Here is a 20,100-nt window from a genome sequence, read left to right on the forward strand (position 1 = left end):
TGGAAAATGTCAATGACAATAATTGCTGACAAATGTTGTTGATAAAACAAAAAATTCTAATGGCCGGTTTCCGAGCTCGGGATCTATAAGTTCTGGACTTACAGAGTCCAGGACTTAAATAAGCGCTCGTGTCTAAATCGACTTTCTGAGTCACGATTTTATATTCTAAACTCCGGTGTCTATTGAGTTCTCGACTTATTTGAGTCCAGGACTTTAACGCAATAAACATGAGGGAAATTCACAATATTTTGCTGTTGTATTGTTGGCATTATAGCAAAACGAAAACAGCTGATTGCAGCGGGATAATACGAATGAGCATGCTCTCCGAATAATTTTGTGAAGATACGTTTTGATTTCTTTGTAGGTCTATTCAAACAAAGCAAAACCTAACCTTTTGAAAGATGAATGAATAAAAATTTCATTTCAAGTTATGTTATTATTGATCATTGATCCTAACCAATTATTTTGGAAAAAAACATTTCATTAGGCTATGGTCAGTATCGATCGAGCAGTCGTAGCGAGTAGACGTAGTTTTTGTTTTAGTGAGAATAGTTGAAATAGTGTATGCAATAGTTAAAGTGCTGAGTTCAGTGTTTTAATTGTTGTGCGCGAGTTCAGTGCTCTGCGCCGAAAAATCAGTTCAGTGCTGAATTATCATCTAGTCCGGCTAAAGGACTCGCCACACCAAGCTCGCCAGTACCGCCGAGGTAGTACCGCTGGTGGTAGTTTTCTCGGCTGAGCACGCCACACCGAAAAACGTCCGCTAGCGGTAGTCTCCGAGTAGTGAGGCTAGTAGTGGGGGGAGGGCGTGACTACAGCACTCAGCACTGCGCTACCTCTTCGAATCGCCTGCCATGTATTCAGGTTGAGCGCGCCACACTGAGCTCGCTTTGTCCGCCGTACTACCTCTCAGCGAACTTTTGTTGAATCGCCTAGCAGGCGGTCGTAGGTGGTAGTGCGCCGTACTACCGCCGCGGTAGCGAACTCGGTGTGGCGCGCTCAACCTGAATACATGGCTAGCGATTTTTAAAACTTCGCTACCGCCGCGGTAGCGAGCTTGGTGTGGCGTGCCCTTAAGGAATGTAAAGAATGTGAGGAATGTCGACTCCCAAAAGATTGCCAACTTTCCTCGTGCCAGAGTTCGAGGAGGAGGAGGAAACCGATGACGACACGATGAGTCAACTTACACCGGCTAAGAGCGTTGATTCAGCGTCAATGACTGTCAACGTCAACGTCAACTGTTCCCCGGAATCGTTTCTAAAAACGAACCAACTGAAAACTGCAACAGAGCAGTTTTTGTACAATGCATGGAAAGAAGTCACTTGTCAACAGAGTGAAGAGAGAGAAAGAATGAATAAGCTGGAAAAGGAGTTGGAGAGTGCACAGTTGGAGATCAATCAGCTGAGAGAGATGTTTTCTTCAGCATCTTCAACAACACAGAAGATTCAATCATCAGCTTCAAATACAATGCAACCAGCATCGTCTATAAGTAGCAATAAAAGTTATTCACCACCGAATTGGGAGGAAGAAGAGAAAATGGTGGCATCAGAGACTGCATGGATTCTCCCTAAACAAAAGAAGAGAAAAATCCGTGACTCACCAGAAAAAATAAGGCCTGCAACTGAGTCTACAAGTATGAAACCGACAGAAAAGAAAAACAAGCCTCCACCAGTCATATTAAGCAATGTTCAAGAGTATTCGAAGATTAAGGAGGCATTGAAATCGAAAAATTTCAATTTCAGTGCCAACATGATGAACAACAACCAGCTAAAATTGAATGTTGAAACTGAACAAGAATACAGAGATTTAACTAAGATGTTAAATGAAGCTAAATATGAATGGCACACGTACGAAAACAAACAAACTCGTCCAATTCGTGTCATGGCTAAAGAGCTTCATCCATCATGCGATCCAGAGGATATAAAGAACGATCTTCTAAGCAGAGGCTTTCAAATAATCAGTGCTGTCAACAAAATGAAAAAAGTGAAGAAGGATGGAAAAGAACACATTATCAGACTTCCAATGTTCATGTTAACATTCAAGAATACTGAAGATACAAAAAATATATATGAAATTAAACATATTTGCTATATGAAAGTGAAAATTGAATCAATTAGAAGCAATAAAATGATTCCGCAGTGTAAACGTTGTCAGCGGTTTGGTCATACTCAGGCATACTGTCAACATGAACCTGTGTGTGTGAAGTGTGCTGGAAAACACTGGACCATTTCATGTACCAAGGCTAACTAAAGAAACCCCAGCCAAATGTTTCAATTGTGCTGAGGCTCACCCAGCTAACTACAGAGGCTGTCTTATCGCTAAAGAACTTCAGAGAAGAAGAACTGAAAAAGACAACATAGTTAGAAGTAGCGGAGTACAACATACAACCCAACAGAGGAAATTCACTTCTAGAAAGTACACTGGAGAAATATCCTATTCTCAAGTAGCAAAACCCACTCCAAGCCTACAACAGGAGAGTCAACCAAAGCAGCAACAACAGCAACAACAACCAGTTGATGTTAATAAGGTTTTGCAGGAAATTTTAAACAGTTTAAACATTCTTTCTGGACGACTTGACAGCTTGGAAGGAAAGAGTAAGAGTATCGAGAAGCAAACTAAAAAATGAATATTACAAGCCAACAAGATATTAGGATTGCCACCTGGAATACCAATGGAATAAATAATATCAATAATAATAGAAAACAAGAAATAGAAATATTTCTAAAGACCCGAAATATAGATGTGTGCCTTATCTCTGAAACCCATTCAACTGAGCAGACTCACTTCAAAATCAATGGATATAATGTTTACGAAACTATTCATCCTCAAAATCAAGCAAGAGGTGGAAGTGCTGTAATAGTGAAGGAGAGTATTAAACACTATGAAGACTCCAGTATTCAAAGTAATGAAATACAGCTAACTGTAGTTGGAATAGAGTCTATCAACCAGAAAATACTTGTTGGAGCTGCATATTTCCCACCACGTTACAATTTAAAGAAAAATGATTATACCAGTATTCTTCATCAGCTTGGAGATAGATTCATAGTAGGTGGAGATTTTAATGCCAAGCATAAGGATTGGGGTTCAAGACTCACAACTACCAAAGGAAAAGAGCTCAGAGAGGCTATCCAGGAGCTGGGCTGCGAATTCCATTCAACAGGGACACCTACTTATTGGCCAACAGATTTGAATAAAACTCCAGATCTTCTAGATTTCTTCATAACAAAGAGAATATCCAGTAATTTTATTGACATTGAAGAGAGCTTTGACCTGGATTCTGATCATTCAGCTGTAATTCTCACACTCAGTGAACGAATAATAAAGAAAGAAGACAGACCAATGTTAGTCAACAGAACAACAGACTGGGAAGCTTTCAAAGTGGATTTGGAAAATGAAATCAACTTGAATATTTCACTTAGAACAGCTGAGCAGTTAGATGAAGCCGCAGAAAATGTCATGTGGCAAATCCAGAAATCAGCCTGGAAAAACACTAGACAATACACCAGGAAAACAAAAGGATGCAATTACCCACTGGAGATTCGACAACTTGTTTTAGAGAAACGAAGGGCAAGAAGAAGATGGCAACAAACTCGTGATCCTGCTGACAAAAATATATTGAATAACAAAACACAACAATTGAGAAGAGAGATAAGGAAACTATCTGAGGAGTCCATTAATAACTACCTTCAAAATTTGACAGCTGATGCCAGTACAGATTATTCATTATGGAAAGCAACAAAAAGAATTGAGCGACCAATATCACAATCCCCTCCAATCAGAAAACCAGATGGTACTTGGGCAAGAAATAACAGAGAAAATGCAGATATATTTGCTAATCATCTAGAAGAAATCTTTCAGCCAAACAACATTCAATCTGAAATTGATCCTGAAGAAGATATATTAGATGATTTAGATACAGAGATTGATCTAGTTTCTATAAATGAGGTTCAAGAAGAAATAAAAAATAATCTGAATACCAAAAAAGCACCTGGGTTTGATCTGATTACAGGTGAAATCTTGAAGAAACTTCCAAGGAAAGGTATTATCATGATAACATATTTATTCAATGCATCACTCTGATTACAGCATTTTCCTTGAATTTGGAAGGTGGCAGAAGTCATTATGCTGCTAAAGCCTGGGAAATGTCCTCAAGGAGCAAAATCGTACCGCCCAATATCTCTTCTACCTGTAATTTCAAAGCTTTTTGAGAAATTGCTAATGAAGAGATTGGCTCCCATCATAAGTAGCAGGAATCTGATACCAGCCCATGAATTTGGTTTCAGGCAGAAGCACTCAACCCTGGACCAAGTACATAGAATCACTAATGTAATAGAGAATTCATTAGAGAAAAAATGTATATGCTCAGCAATCTTCCTTGATGTGGCACAGGCATTTGACAAAGTGTGGCATGAAGGACTGATCAATAAACTTCATAAAATTCTTCCCACTCCACTTGTAAAACTTTTAAAATCATACATCACTAACAGATTGTTCAGAGTAAAACAAGGTGATGACGTCTCTGAATTAAAGGAAATAATGGCTGGAGTTCCACAAGGTAGTGTTCTTGGACCAGTTCTTTATGTGCTGTACACAAGCGATCTTCCTGAATTGGATGCAGTGACAATTGCTACTTTTGCTGATGATACTGCAATACTGGCAGAAGGGGAAACAGTACAAGAAGCAGCCACAAAACTACAGAATGCTAGCAACAAATTCAGTGACTGGACAAAGAAATGGAGAATCCGATTGAATGAGATGAAGTCCATTCATATCAACTTCACAAACAAAAATATCAATGATCTGATTCGTATAAATCTAAATGGGAATGTAGTACCACACAGCAACACAGCAAAATACCTTGGAATGACTCTTGACGCCAAGTTGAAATGGAAAGAGCATATCAAGATGAAAAGGAGTGAGCTGGGACTCAAATACAGTAAAATCTATTGGCTGTTGGGCAGATAATCACAACTCTCATTGGACAACAAAATATTGATTTATAAACAAATTCTAAAACCTGTCTGGACGTATGGAATTCAGCTTTGGGGCTGCTCTAGAACATCTAACATCAATCAGATTCAAACATTCCAAAACAAAGTACTGCGGAACATGGTGAATGCGCCCTGGTACATAAGGAACAGCGATTTGCACCGAGATCTACACATCCCCTATGTGACCAGTGAAATAAGACGATTGGCAGCCCATCATGAGTCACGTCTTCATCAATACGACAACACCGAAGTCATCCAACTCCTAGACAGCACTGAACTCACAAGGAGGTTGAAGAGAACAAAGCCCTTCGAGTTGGTGTAGTGCTAGTGAAGTGAAAAAAGTATAAATTAAATAAATGTCTAGCGAAAGAATTTGAAGTAGAAGAATTATAGATTAGAACTGTAGGCTTCACTGGAAGACTTTAGCAATAAAAATTAATATTTTAGGATAAGAAATAAGAGAACAAAATTAATGGTTAGTCCTAGTGACTAGTTTTAATAGAAGTAATAATAAAGAAAAAAAAATTAGGCTATGGAGTTTGAAAACGTATTTGTTTTGAAAAAAAAATAGAATAATAATTTATTATTGTTATATTATTATTAATATGTTGAATATGACATTGATATATATTCCAAGACAATCTTTGCATTATTTTTCTTGAACATTTTTAGGTTATGTAATAAGGTTAGTTTTCTACATATAATTCGGATACAATTTTATTCCAAAATAGACTTGCAAACTATGAATTATAAATTTAGATGGACTAATCCAAATAATTTAGGTGTTCCATGACATCTATTTGGATTTTCATCTACTTCAAAACAATAACTGAATTGTGTTTGCTCAGTTAAGTCTAGAACTTGAATTTAAACCCTACCCCAGTCGAGGGTTTAAAATCACGCTGTTTCAAGTTCTGGACTTAACGATTTTTGATAAATCCTCGACTCGGAAGAGACGAGAATCTAATTCAAGTCCTGGACTTATAAGCCCTTCACTCAGAAAGCGAAAGTATAAACTCCAGGGTCTAACGTGATCTCTAAACTCCAGAGTCTATTTAAGTCCTCGACTACGTTAACGCTCTGACTCGGAAAGCCAATTTTCTGACTCCAGAGTTTAAAACCAGTTAAAGTCTAGAACTTAGCTAATCCCGAGCTCGGAAACCGGCCCTAAAATTTCTTATGACATTTTCACATTATTTGTCAGCGATAGAAATATTGTGTCAACGAACAATTCTAGGTTTCTCATCACTTTCCAGTATTTGTCAACGACATTTATACAGAATGGCGTATTGAAACGATAAATTTTGAAATAATGTAATTTCCACTAACAAATTCATAAACTAGTAGATTACAAATTAAATGGTGGCTATGTATCAAATAATATGTCCTTTAAGCTTCTACAATCTAAATGTCCGAATGCACCTCTTCAGTCTCTAAGATGACATCAGAAAGATATTCTTTCATTTGGATTTCTCAGCATGTTATACCCGTTATGGAAACTTTGGAATGACAGTACATCAAATTTTGGTGAATGGGAGTGATTACGTTTTAAACTCTTTCCTTCAGTTCATGTATTGTTGTAGTGTAGGACTTGTATGGTGATAGCCGGCACTTCACTAGAAAGTCCCTGTATTGTGTGCTATACAGAGAATTTCTTATGACATACCGACTATACGATACCGTACTTGATACTTTTTGCCCATAAGCTCTAGTGTTCAAATGCAATAATCAGCAGCTGCTGGGGTATTCTATCCTTTTTCATAGGAGAATAAAATTTCCTCTCAATTTCTATTGTGTCAAAATCATTTTCCTCATTCCTATTATTATTCTTCCCTTCGACCTCACACTAGTTCTGAGATTCTTAATTATCTTTTCGATTAGAGACCAGGTTCCACATCCGTATAAAATTGCAGGAATAGAATAGAATATTTATTTCGCCAAAATACAATATACATAAGACAAATGTAAATTATAATAAATCTTAAGGTTTTGGCACAGCAAGCAAAGTCAGACTTGTGCGCTAGCTGTTAGTTCGTAAATACAACAGTACAAAGTAAAAAAGGAAGAATACACATTTCCAATAGCGTGAATAAACTTTTTAAATCAGTATTGTAGTTTACTATTGTGAGTGGGATCATCCGCGCCTTACAGCTTTTATTTAATTTTCGGACCGTAAAAGCCTTCATTGACTGGGTTACAGTTCTGATCAGATTTTGTCTTGAACATCGGAACTTGAGCTTTCATCAAATATTTTTTCTTATAAAATGACAAAATATTCTGATTTTATTTCATTATAAATTATTCATAATATATTTTTACAAAATTGATTATGTTCATTGTGAAACAAATGACATAGGTAATAGACTTACCACAACTGAACAGGTACAATTCTTGGGGACAGAACTTGCCATCAGAATCCAGAAATCTTTCAGGACGAAATACTTCCGGAATTTCCCATTTCTCAGAGTTGTGATGAACGTCTCTGACATTAATCAATACTGTTGTTCCCTACAAAACAAAGATTTATACAAGGAAGTTACTAATCAGCTCTCAGTTCGAACCTATATTAGTTGCATTTAATGAATTTGGAGGAGTTTACCTAAGGCCCGCCGCAAAGTAATCCACGCTACGCCAACCCACGCCGTGGGAAGTTGCATTGTTAGCAATGCTGCGCCGCAACCAGCATCCAGCCCAGTACAATCCACTGAGTAAACATCCACGCGTGGGTCGGTTTGTGAATCGTTCACGAATTTCGTGGAACGTGGATCAATCGTTCGTTGTACTGTGCATGCGTACAACTTGCGCATACGCCGTTAACTACTCTGCTGGCTTTGTCTAGTCAGTCTGGTTCCAACCTTTCTAAAGGCAATCAGCTGCTTGCGGTTGATATGATTCAGTCAAATATCTTGTAAATTGCCAGCCTTTAGCATACAATTTAGTAAACAATGCATACCGGTACCATGCAGCCGCTCTCCTAAGGCTAGTTTCACACTCATTCGGCTCGTTTTCGGCAAATTCCGATAAGTGTGAAACGGTAATTCGGTACCGAATAGAAACCGCATAGAACCGAACGCCCACTTGACTCTAATAAATTCCATCAGGTTTCAATTCGTTGCTAGCATGAGGCTACTTTCACACACTTTCGGTTCGGTTAGGTACGTTTCGTTTTCGGAAAATTCGGATAAGTGTGAAACGATGATTCGGTTTGAATTCGGTACCGAATAGCAACCACATAGCACCGAACGCCCCCTCGACACGAATAGGTTTCATCATATTCGAATTCGTTGCTAGAGAAACAGGAAAAATCTGGTGTGGCGTACTCACACAACTTTACTTGCCGTTATGAAAATTGATCACCTGACGCTAGTGTACTCGCGCATCTCAAGTCTACCGTTCAAATATATGTGAGACAGCTGATGATAGGTCAATAACGCTGGAAACACACGAGGTCTGCTATCTCTTCGTAGTGAATGATTTAATAGAATCAACAGTTGCCAACAGTTAGCAATTTAATAATCACATTTTCTCGGATTTCAAGCTTATTTTCAATTCTAGTTGGAAATGTTACTGAACATTAATTGCAGATATTTCCATGCTCAATCTTTTCCACTTGAAATTTTTCTTTAAATTGTATATGAAGGCTGATAATTGAAAATCTAAAATCAAACTTTGCATAGATGTGACAAAGCTCCTGAAATTTTTACAGATATAGGACTTGTTGCAGTTGATAGAGCTTATCAATGACTATTCCAGGTATAAATTTGATCAAAATCGTTGGAGCCGTTTTCGAGAAAATCGCGAAAAACCCTGTTTCTTGACAACATTTTCGCAATTTTAGCCGCCATCTTGGTTTGCATTTGATCGAAATTGTTCGTCTCGGATCCTTATAGTGTAAGGAGACCTTACGTTCCAAATTTCAAGTCATTCCGTTAACTGGGAGATGAGATATCGTGTACACACACACACACACACACACACACACACACACACACACGAATACCCAAAAACCACTTTTTCGGACTCAGGGGACCTTGAAACGTATAGAAATTTAGAAATTGGGGTACCTTAATTTTTTTCGGAAAGCAATACTTTCCTTACCTATGGTAATAGGACAAGGAAAGTAAAAAATAAAGTCTTTTACACACGCTTGCCTTTTTTGTTTTTATTAAGGTGCGTACAGACTCTCGCTCTGCTCCGCAACCGAACGTCACTCCAGCAGAGCGATTGATGATCGACCGGGGAGCAAGAGCAGTTCGACCGGGGAACGCGAGAAGATCTTAAGGTGCGTACAGACTTTCGTTCCGCTCCGCAACCGAACGTCACTCCAGCAGAGCGATTGATGATCGACCGGCGAGCAACAATGGTTCGACCGGGGAACGCGAGAAGATCTACCATCTTCCGTAACGTTCATGATCGGTGCGAGTAGAGAGCGGAGGCGGAGCGATTGCTGTGCGATGGTGGTACGTGGGCGGTACGAGGGAGGAGCGTGCTCGGTGCGGGTTGGAAGCACGAGTATGTGTACGCAGCTTAACATCTTCCGTAACGTTCATGATGGGTGCGTGGGCGGTGCGACTGTGGTTCGATGGTGGTACGAGGGCGGTACGAGGGAGGAGCGTGCTCGGTGCTGGTTGGAAGCACGAATATGTGTACGCAGCTTTTTAACCTGATATCGTGATTATCTGTTTCAAAATTTTCCAAGTCAAAATCATATGGTCAATTCATTTCTGTTAGTTCACAGTAACATTTTTTTCTCAATGAATAGTTTGGTAAAAAAATATGAAAGATATAAATTTTTATTTTTTTTCCACGAATGTTACATGATTTCATCAATGGAGAGAAGAGATGAAGTTTATATACCATGTGTCAAAACAAGGAACAAATTTTCAATTTAAAAAATAATTTCTATGAACATCCAAAATAGATTGGAATTAGAAATAACATCTAAAGGTGCGTACAGACTTTCGCTCTGCTCCGCAACCGAACGTCACTCCAGCAGAGCGATTGATGATCGCCCGGGGAGCAACAATGGTTCGACCGGGGAACGCGAGAAGATCTAACTTCTTCCGTAACGTTCATGATGGGTGCGTGGGCGGCGCGACTGTAGTTCGATGGAGGAACGAGGGCGGTACGAGGGAGGAGCGTGCTCGGTGCGGGTTGGAAGAGCGTATATGTGTACGCAGCTTTACAATTTAACACCAGCTGTTATATTTAAATATACCAGCATGAACTGTGAAAATCCAAACACAGCTGTTTGAGAAGAAAATACCTAATTAGAACCGTACGAATTAAAACCTGACATGTATGGAAGCCTCATTCGTTTTCGGTAACGAACCAAACCGAACCGAATGAAACCGAATGCGTGTGAAGCTAGCCTAACTTTAAAATTCTTTAGAGAACAAAATATGATCTTCAGAATACTTTTGACAATTCGAAAGATAAATTCAATAATTATTTCTGAGAAAAGTTTTGATTCCACCACCCACTTTCTTTTGAAACAAAGAAGTTTCTACCATGTCGAAAATTTCATGTTTTCTGCTCTAAATGGTTCGACATTGATGAACATAATCATTATTTAAAAAATAACTATAGGTCGGATAAAAATGATTCAGAAACCATTCTCCTCATTATTTTGATATGAAATTTTTACTCATTACGACATACCATAAATCTAAGGGATACTTCCCTTCATTTATATTTCCCTTTATAAGAGAAACATATTTTCGAGATGCTATCATTTCTCTGTTTTCTTCATTTTTTGGCAACGCAATTTTTCTATCGTAATTTCTTCGGTTAGAGGGACAAGTCTCAACTTATTTCATACAAACTCTGCCAGCTTTGTCGAGGTAGCGTGGAACGTGGGTTGACTTTGCGGTAACAGACCCAGCCCAGCGTGTGGGTTCGCTTGACCTTGAACGTGGATTGGAATGAGCCGTGGATATCGTGGGTGTACTTAGCGGCGGCTTTAGTATAAAGTATAAAAACGTTTGATTAAAATAATTTCCCGTAAAACAAAAGTTTTATTTTTGGATTAAATCTTGTGTTTTATGGTGTGTAAGAAATCTCTGAAAGTATTTTAGTATTTTATTTACTACTTTGAGGCCAGTTTTATTCAATTTTTCAGATGGGAGTTAAATAAGAAACAATCGTATTTGTAAGTTATTTTTGTATACATCCTAAGCACTTTTAGTCAGATTTCAGTGAGGGTAGGTGAAGAATTAGGTTTATTGCATTGAGATGTATTTGATTTCCAAGAAAGAATGTGAGCCCAGTTATTATTTAATAATTGGTTGCCTGCAAGCAAACACCTGATAGGTTCAGGTTCTGTTATTGGTTGCTAGGCAGCCAATCGGTTTCAATGTCTCAAGTTAGTTATTGCAGGTGTTTTGATTTGATTTATTGAAAGCCGTTCATGAATAGAGCCCCAAGTTGTCCATGTAAACAGGCTCAATTAAAATCATTCTTTCAAGGTTTGAATATTTGTCACTAAACCACAGCTTTCCAATGAATACTGCTCTGCTGTAAAAGTTGATAACATAGGTTCTTATGGGAGTGTTCACATACGAATTATAATGAAAGGTATTCTATTGCTTCCCAGCAGAGCAGAATTAATTGGAAAGGGCTGTAGGGGTGTAGTGAGAATTTATGCCTAATTTGCGAGCACTGTTCTAAAGAATATGCCTATAATTTATTAGTTTTTTATTTCAATACTTTTATTTGAACCAAAGATCTGTCTGATTACACAATGATATACTGTGGTGTAGATCAGACCGTGAGAGCCAGTTCTGGGGTCACAATAATGTGTGATAGGGAATGTGACGGCAAGAATTAAGAGCTACACTTACATCAGTGATGATGGGATCTCCAAACAGGCTCTATTGTATCAGCCATTTGGAAGAAGAGATTGCGGACATCCCAGGAAGAGATGGGTTAATTTTGGAGGCACGGAGGTTCGGAATAGGCAATAATGCCTAACCCGTAAAAGTAACAAGAAGAAGAAGATATAAGTTATTTAAGAAAGTTAGAATCATCACCTCAGGAATGTGATAATCTTCAAGCTTGGTGTCTGTGAGAACCCTTCGTGGTCCTGAAATAGGAACTACATGCTGATACCTCTGTGATTCTAGAAGAACTGCTTCTGTATAAGGTAACCTATATGAAAAAATTAATTATAATAATTATATGTCTATATCATTATTTTGTCAAAAGGAAAGCATTCTTTTACTTCAGTTGTGACATGAAAATTCTTTGATGTAGCATGTAGGTAACTACACAATTTAGGGCTGGTTTCCGAGCTCGGGATTTAGCTAAGTTCTGGACTTCAACTGGCTTTAAACTCTGGAATCAGAAAATTGGTTTTCCGAGTCAGAGCGTTAACGTAGTCGAGGACTTAAATAGACCCTGGAGTTTAGACATCATGTTGGACTCTAAGAGTTTATAATTTTTCTTTCTGAGTGAAGGGCTTATAAGTCACAGGACTTGAATTAGATTCTCGCCTCTTTCCGAGTCGAGAATTTATCAAAAATCGTTAAGTCCAGAACTTAAAACAGCGTGATTTTAAACCCTCGACTGAGGTAGGTTTTAAAATAAAGTTCTGGAATGAGCAAACACATCTCATTTATTGTTTTGGAGTAGATGAATAGCCAAATAGATGTCTTGGAATACCTAAATTATTTGGATTAATACATCTAAATTCATAATTTATAGTTTGCAAGTCTATTTTGGAATGAAGTTCTATTAGAATTATGCGTAAAAAACTAACCTCATTCTACGACTGTGACATAACCTAAGAATTTTAAAGAAAAATAATACAAGGATTGCCTTGTAATTTTATCTTTCAATGTGAATGTAGATAATCAATGTCATATTCAGTATATTAAATATAAAAATAAAAAAATATTAATCCAGTTTTTAAAACAAATACGTTTTCCAACTCAATAGCCTACAAAAAGTCCTATTCCAAAATCACTGGTTAGGATCAATGATCAATAATAGCATAACGTAAAATGAGATGTTTATTCATTCATGTTCCAAAAGGTTAGGCTTTACTTTGAATTTTTAGGCCTACAAAGAATTCGAAACGTATTTTCACAAAATAGTTTGGAGAGCATGTTCATTTGAGTTAGTCGCTTCAATCAGCTGGTGCTATTACCAACAAGACAACAGTAAAATATTGAGAATTTCCCACATTATTATTTCTTCAAGTCCTGGACTCAAAGAAGTCAAGAACTTAATAGACCCCAGAGTTTAGATAATAAACCAGTGACTCAGAAAGTTGATTTAGACCCGAGCGCTTATTTTAGTCCTGGACTCTGTAAGTCCAGAACTTATAAATCCCGGGCTCGAAAACCGGCCCTAAAAATGTTTCTAATCTTGATATTTTCAATGATTTCTACAATAAATTCATGGTTGATTTTAAAAATATCTTGATCAAAATTTAAATTCTATAATAATTATATATTCTTTCATTTCTTTACAAAAAATTCATTGGTATTCTTGGCATACTTCATTTTCAAAAAATAATACTTTAAAGCCCTATGTTCAAGGGCCAAACCACACTAAGCGTTTTTCAGACAAGTCGACAGGGTAGGAAGCTCTCCAATTGGCTGATGTTGACGATCGAGAATCAGTCAATCGAAGAGCTTCCTGTCCTACCTCAAAAACGCCTCATGCGGCTTATCCCTTAGGAATATTAATAACCGAACCGGTCAATGATACAGGGGGCTAAGAACGTCAAAGTGAATACCCACTTTCAAAAAACGTGTTTTCTAATAAATTCACTTCAAACGTGAATAAAACAGAAACCCTACTCAGACAAGCCAAATTCGAAAATAATAATTTGTGAAGTTTTTTGAATATTCCAAAATAGAAAAAAGGTTTCATTTTGCCTAGTAGCCAATGCCACCTTCATACCCAGTGAAATGGAGACAAAACACACCTAATAATAAAAATATATTATAAACAATAATTGATTCAACTTCGGTTGAAAAATAGATCTTGTTGTGTTATTATATTGTAAATAGGTGTAAGAAGTGTAAAAATAATATTTAATCCCTAAAAAATATTTAAATTTTATATTAATTTATCATCTATTCAAATACACTTGTACAAGTCAAATTGTTTGGAATATAATATAATGCATGCTGTTAATGTACAAACAGTTGATAGCTACCTGTTTTTGTCAGCCATTGCTGATATTTTTCTGTCACCAAGCACATGGTCTATTTCATCCTGCGCCTTCTTGCAGATTTCCGGATGCAGAACCATATTTATCAGAGCAAAATTGAGAGTATTGCTCGTTGTCTGCGACCCGGCGATAAAAAAGTCCAAGCATACCATGATCAATTGATCTTCTGTAAGGAGAGAACAATCAACACAATTATTGTCACAGCAACAATAATTATTCTTAAATATTTTGTTCAATTTTTCAAAATTTAACTACATATAAGACAAATTTAGGATATTCGTTATTTTATATCAATAGTCTAGTGTGTAATGAGCTGAATGTAATATTTGAACGCACACCATAAGAGACACCTCAAAATAGAACGAGACTGTATATGAAATGAAAGAACTGAGTAAAAATAGGGACTGCATTCCAGTATATCGGGTGAAACTCATTTACTAACTCAGTAAAGAGAAAAAATCCTGTAAGAGAAAAATATATACCACTGGAAATTTGTTCAGCCGCTTCAAAGATATAATAGAATATCAATGGCAGTACTTTTACAGAATATCATCGAATCTAAATGAAGATGAAAATAAAAATAATTATTTTCGGTTTATGCTCATCATTTACGAACGGTATCTCCAAAATACTATCATAGAGAAAAGAAAGCATAAAAAGATATCCCATGGTCGTTTATGTTCCAAATTTCAAACCGATTTATTTTTACTCAATCCGATTACTGACGTCCACTGTCTATTAAAATTGTTTTGGCCGAGTGAGAGTGTAAAAACAGTACAGTATGAGAGACTACTAGCGTCACATAGCTTCGCAAAAATGAACAAGACTATCGGCTTGAGTTAACAGTGAAATTTGGAGCATAATCGCCCTATACCAAGGGCTATCTTCTTATGCTATCTTTTCTCTACGATACTATTTACTATACAGATGATATAGTCTTTCATGAAACGATCAGTCGTCAAGAAATGATATCATTTTTCACAAAAACATTACCTGTGAATGTGGTTGGTCCACCATTAGTCACTGACATCTGATGGAGAAATACATCAATAAAGTCTCTAACCACACCTTCTTGAAGTGTTTTCTTGTGCATGTGTATTGTATCCTGTTGAGAATTAAATAACTTATAAGAAACCTGATGTAGAGAACATTAATTATGGTCATGAAGTCACAGTTGCATCTAAGATGATGCGGTACTTTATGACACAAATCGAGGGAGAATATTATACAATTTTATCGACGAACATGCATACAGCTTATGGAGGCAGCATGCTGCAAAATAATTCTAAGTTGAAATGCACCTATACATCAGAAAAATAATCTTTGAAATGTATATTTCATAAATAATGCTGTTTCTATGTATTTTGAGATATTTTCTTCTTTCAACGAATTGTTATTAAGTTAGCTGCACGAAGTAAAAATAATAAATAGTAGTTAGAGCAGTAGTCCTACTTAACGATAACCTGGCGAGGGTGAGCTGGGAGCCTTTCTTTGCCAGTGATGATACTAATGTGTGTGCTCAGATGCTCTGTCAAAACATTAAACAATGAACAAACATTGGGAAATCAAGAAAAAACTTACCTAATCAATTTGCCAAGTCAAAAAAAATAAAACCGTGGATTACATCTGGCCTTGTTGCAGCCATTCGAACTAGGGATAAATTGAGTAAACCTTTGAAGAGACAACCCTTTAATACTGACTTGAACAATCAATATCTAAATCACAGAAACCTACCAAGTAATCTCTTGAAACAGTCTAAGAAAAAATTTACCAATCATTAAAAATTATTACAAAAAAAAACATATAAATACTAGAAAAGTAATACAAGAGAATGATTAAAATAGTACATGTGAAAAACACGAAAAAAGTATTATAGCTACTTGGAGAAAGGAAAGATTAATATTAATGTTAATGGTAATTGATAAAACTAAATTTTGATTATTCAATAAGATCAATTATAACCACATAAGATAACAAAATATAACCTACGTATTACATATGGTTAATTCTAAGAGAAGTGATGAAAGAACTATAAAAAACAAGGAAGCAAAAGGGAAGTGGAATAAATATTAATAGTTGGTGGAAAAATGATGACCATGGAGAGAACAAAGAAAAGGCCATTGTGAACCAGAGTAAATTAAGAGCAACAAGTCAATATTACTCTTCAATTGAAGAAAGTTGACATTTTTCTCTTGAAGCTACATTTAGACAAGAAGAGATCCACCTGACCATCACAGCAGAGGAATTCACGAGGAATACGATTCATTGGTGAGTAATAATGACCAACCGTGTTACATCTACAGGTTAACCCTATCTGATGGGGATTCCAAACCACCGCGAAATACTCAAATATTCAAGCAAGCTCCAAACAAGGCTAGGAAAGAGAGCCATCAAGGCTCCAAAATCTCTAAACACAGTCGTAGATATCATGATGAAACCTAGCATCCTATTAGCCCTACCAACCAAAGAATGGACATGGGGTGCAAAACTCAGAGAAGAATCGAACAACACACCAAGATCCTTGAAACTATCGGCTCTAGAATGTTGAAAGTCGTTAATTTTATAGTTGAAAATAGGATAAGTCAGCTTACGAGTGAAGACCATAAATTTACATTTGCAAACACTGAGATCGAGGCCGTTATCCGTGCACCACCCCGAGACAAAATCCAGGTCACTTTGCAGCAGAACAGAATCATTATGGCAATCAATCCTCCTGTAGATTTTCAAGTCATCAGCAAACATCAAACAATTGGATTGCAGCAGGCAGCCAGGTAGGTCATTAATGAACATTAGGAACAACAAAGGACCTAAATTACTACCCTAAGGCACACCAGAGGAGCTGACATAAGTGTTAGATTTCAAATTCAAGACAGAAACATAATTGATACGATCACTCAGGTAGTCAGAAAAGAAACCAACAAGCCGAGGCACCAAACCAAAACTAGATAATTTGCAAACAAGCCGTTAAGACTGATTCTATCAAAAGCCTTGGAAAAATCTGTGTATACTACATCCACTCTACCCCCAACATCAAGCGCCTCTGAAACATCAGCCGTGAATTCAAGCAAGTTAGTTGTAGTTGAGCGACCCCTCAGGAAACCATGCTGACTATTAGATAAAAAGGGACTAATATGACCAATCACAAATCGTAAAGCACTCTCTCAAATACCTTAGCAAAAGGTGACAATTGAGTTATTGGGCGGAAGTTGGATATGTCATTTCTTCTTCTAGACTTAAGTATGGGAATAACCTTACCAATTTTCCATCTGGAGGGGAACACTGAAGACCTCAAGGACAGATCAAAGATGAACTTCCTGGGAGGACTCAGTATTTCAGCACAACCCTTAACAATAAATGGAGGAACATTGTCAGGGCCACAGCCAGAACTAGGTCTCAGATTACCTATTGCTGCTAATATTGTACTCAGGTCAATAGAACCAATTGAAAGGAAAGGGATATTAATTCCAGGATTGATGTTGCCATCGTCGACATCAGCCAAGTGTGTGTCATCAGAAAATACTGAAGAAAAATATTGAGCAAAGCCATCTGGCAAATCATGCAATCCAAAAACCCAATCACCCCAATGCATACCTTCATGAGTAGAGTCAATAGCTCTCCTTGAGTTGACAAAACCCCAAAAGCTCCTGACACCACTTTTGATACCCGACTCCACCCTGGATATATAGTTACTATATTGCCGAGCGATCAACTGCTTTACCCGAGTTCTCAAGCTTTTAAATTGTTCCAAGTGGTATAAAGAGAAATTCTTCTTTTTAGCTCACCTATCCTTCCTTTTCAGTAATCATATTATTTCAGCATTAAACCATGGTGGATATTTAGTGCCTCCCTGCCTGACCCTCCTCTTTGGCACACAATTATTAAAGCACTCATAGATGAAGTTGTAAAATATATTAACAGCATCATCCACATTAAAATAATTATAAAAAAGTTCCCAATGACAGACTCTCAACTGAGTATAAAGCATGAGATAGTCCGCCCTCCTGAAGTCATACAGTTCAATACAATTCGGATCATTCCTCGGAGTCTTCCAAACGTATTGGCAATCCGGAGAACTAGTCATCACACACAGACCTCAGGTCCATGTGAAGATCATTCCTGAATAAAAGCACTGTCGGTTCACAACTCTTCTCTGATGAATTCAATTCTGATGGGTTATGAATCTCAATCATGATCAAAATTCAGATTAAGATTTTTGAGGATCACTTTCTATTTGATTTAATTTCAACTATTTTGTTTGAGTTTTTTATTGTACAAAAATATTATTCTTATGAGTGAGTTCTTGTAAGAGTATGTGGAACTGACAGCAGATTGTGAATCATATTGTTTTTTATGAAGAATAAAGAACTTTTTGAATTGAATTTGAATTGAATCAAGTGATGATGTTATTGAGATAGATATCCACATTGAATCAGAAGCTTTGAAACTGTTACAATCACTCATTTATCAAAATAACTAGGAACTAGTATTGTTACACTGTCCTGTATCAACTACAGATTGATAGAATATACTATATCCCTTGCAATAAGATTTATTGCTTATTTATCTCAAATAATAGTTCAGAATGGAAATGGCGTGAAGTCATCATGACAACTCCTCGAGTCATTCTAGTAAAATAATGGGTACATAGTATACACTATCGTGGGTCAACTACAGATTGATAGAATATAGTAATAAGATATTTTGTTTCTGTATCTCTAATAATAGCTAAGAATGGGGATGGCCTCACCGACCTTGAGCAGTTGCGACAGCTGAGTGTTGAGGTTCTGTATGAGCGTGAATCCGGTGAGCTCGGGCGCGACATGCCTGAGCCAAGGCAGCTGACTCAGCACTCCGCCGGCCATGTCGAAGGCGCGACTACGCTCATCCATCAGTCGCAGCAGTGACGTCAGAGTCGCATCTTGCTCGTCGCCGAATGGCGTCCCTGCCGCCAGCGTCCACAGCACGTTCAGCACGCTTGGTGCCAACACCGCGTTCCACACCACTGCACCGCCCGAACCAAGCTTACACAGCATCTTCTAGACAAGTAGTTCAATTCATGTTAACTGTTTGTGTCATCAAAAGGGTATTAGTGATTCTAAATAATAAAAGTACATGTTTTCCAATCGCGTTTTGTGTTAGGCTGGCCACTAACCATGTAACATGCATGATAAAGATTATTAACATGCATGTTCTTCATGCATATAAGTTATATAGCTAATTACTTATATAGTCAGCACTCCTCATTCCATTATTGTTGATGTAGCATAGTTGTAGTGGAAAGTAAAATTGTAATTAGTAGTCAGTTCCAAGTTAGCGGACATAGCGAACGGAGCTCTATCGCGAGATATAAAATGATTGTAATATGTGGTTAACAAATAAATTCATTTTTTAAAAAGAATATTTGATAAATCGCAATCCTAACTGGCGCAGTCAGTAGGACACTTCAAAAACGAGAATTTGTTTTTACGGTTTTAACCGTTAATGAAGTGTTCATTACAAAAAAGTTGTACATTTACAAAAAAGTTGTATCATTCACCTAACATCGGGACTTAAATAAGTGAACAATCATCAAAATAACTTCGTATCAAATTGAACAAATTGGTGAACTATTATATTATTAGATTCTTGAGTGTTATTTGCAAAATTATATTTCTACTCAGTCACCTAATATTGGGAGAAGTGTGAAAGATAATGAAATTAGTGAACAGTATAGTAAAGTGTTAACAATACCGTACTTCATCTACAAAGTGAATCAAGAAAAAGCAATAGACTTTCAACTTCTGAGGACTACCACGGACTTCAACTTTTAAGGACTACCAACAGACTTCGACTTCTAAGGACTACAACGGACTTCAACTTCTAAGGACTACTACGGACTTCAACTTCTAAGGACTTCCACCTCTAGAGAATATCCTACACATGAAA

General features: G+C 37.1%; 1 protein-coding gene across 5 annotated transcripts in view; it reads right to left on the reverse strand.

Moving 5' to 3' along the window:
* LOC111053414 (probable cytochrome P450 305a1) overlaps positions 1–20,100 on the reverse strand; it is a 61,908-nt gene that overhangs the window by 6,119 nt on the left and 35,689 nt on the right. For 3 of the 5 annotated variants that reach the window (XM_039430691.1, XM_039430690.1, XM_039430692.1), the window contains 5 exons: positions 18,927–19,211; positions 15,169–15,280; positions 14,161–14,341; positions 12,023–12,140; positions 7,361–7,499 (listed from right to left, as the gene is read on the reverse strand). In XM_039430691.1, the coding sequence (XP_039286625.1) occupies positions 7,361–7,499; positions 12,023–12,140; positions 14,161–14,341; positions 15,169–15,280; positions 18,927–19,211 (835 nt within the window). The remainder of the gene's footprint in view (positions 1–7,360; positions 7,500–12,022; positions 12,141–14,160; positions 14,342–15,168; positions 15,281–18,926; positions 19,212–20,100) is intronic. The other 2 variants (XM_022340305.2, XR_005571621.1) reach the window with 2 other exon arrangements.

This window comes from Nilaparvata lugens, chromosome 6 (assembly GCF_014356525.2).
Source record: "Nilaparvata lugens isolate BPH chromosome 6, ASM1435652v1, whole genome shotgun sequence".
NCBI lineage: Eukaryota > Metazoa > Arthropoda > Insecta > Hemiptera > Delphacidae > Nilaparvata > Nilaparvata lugens.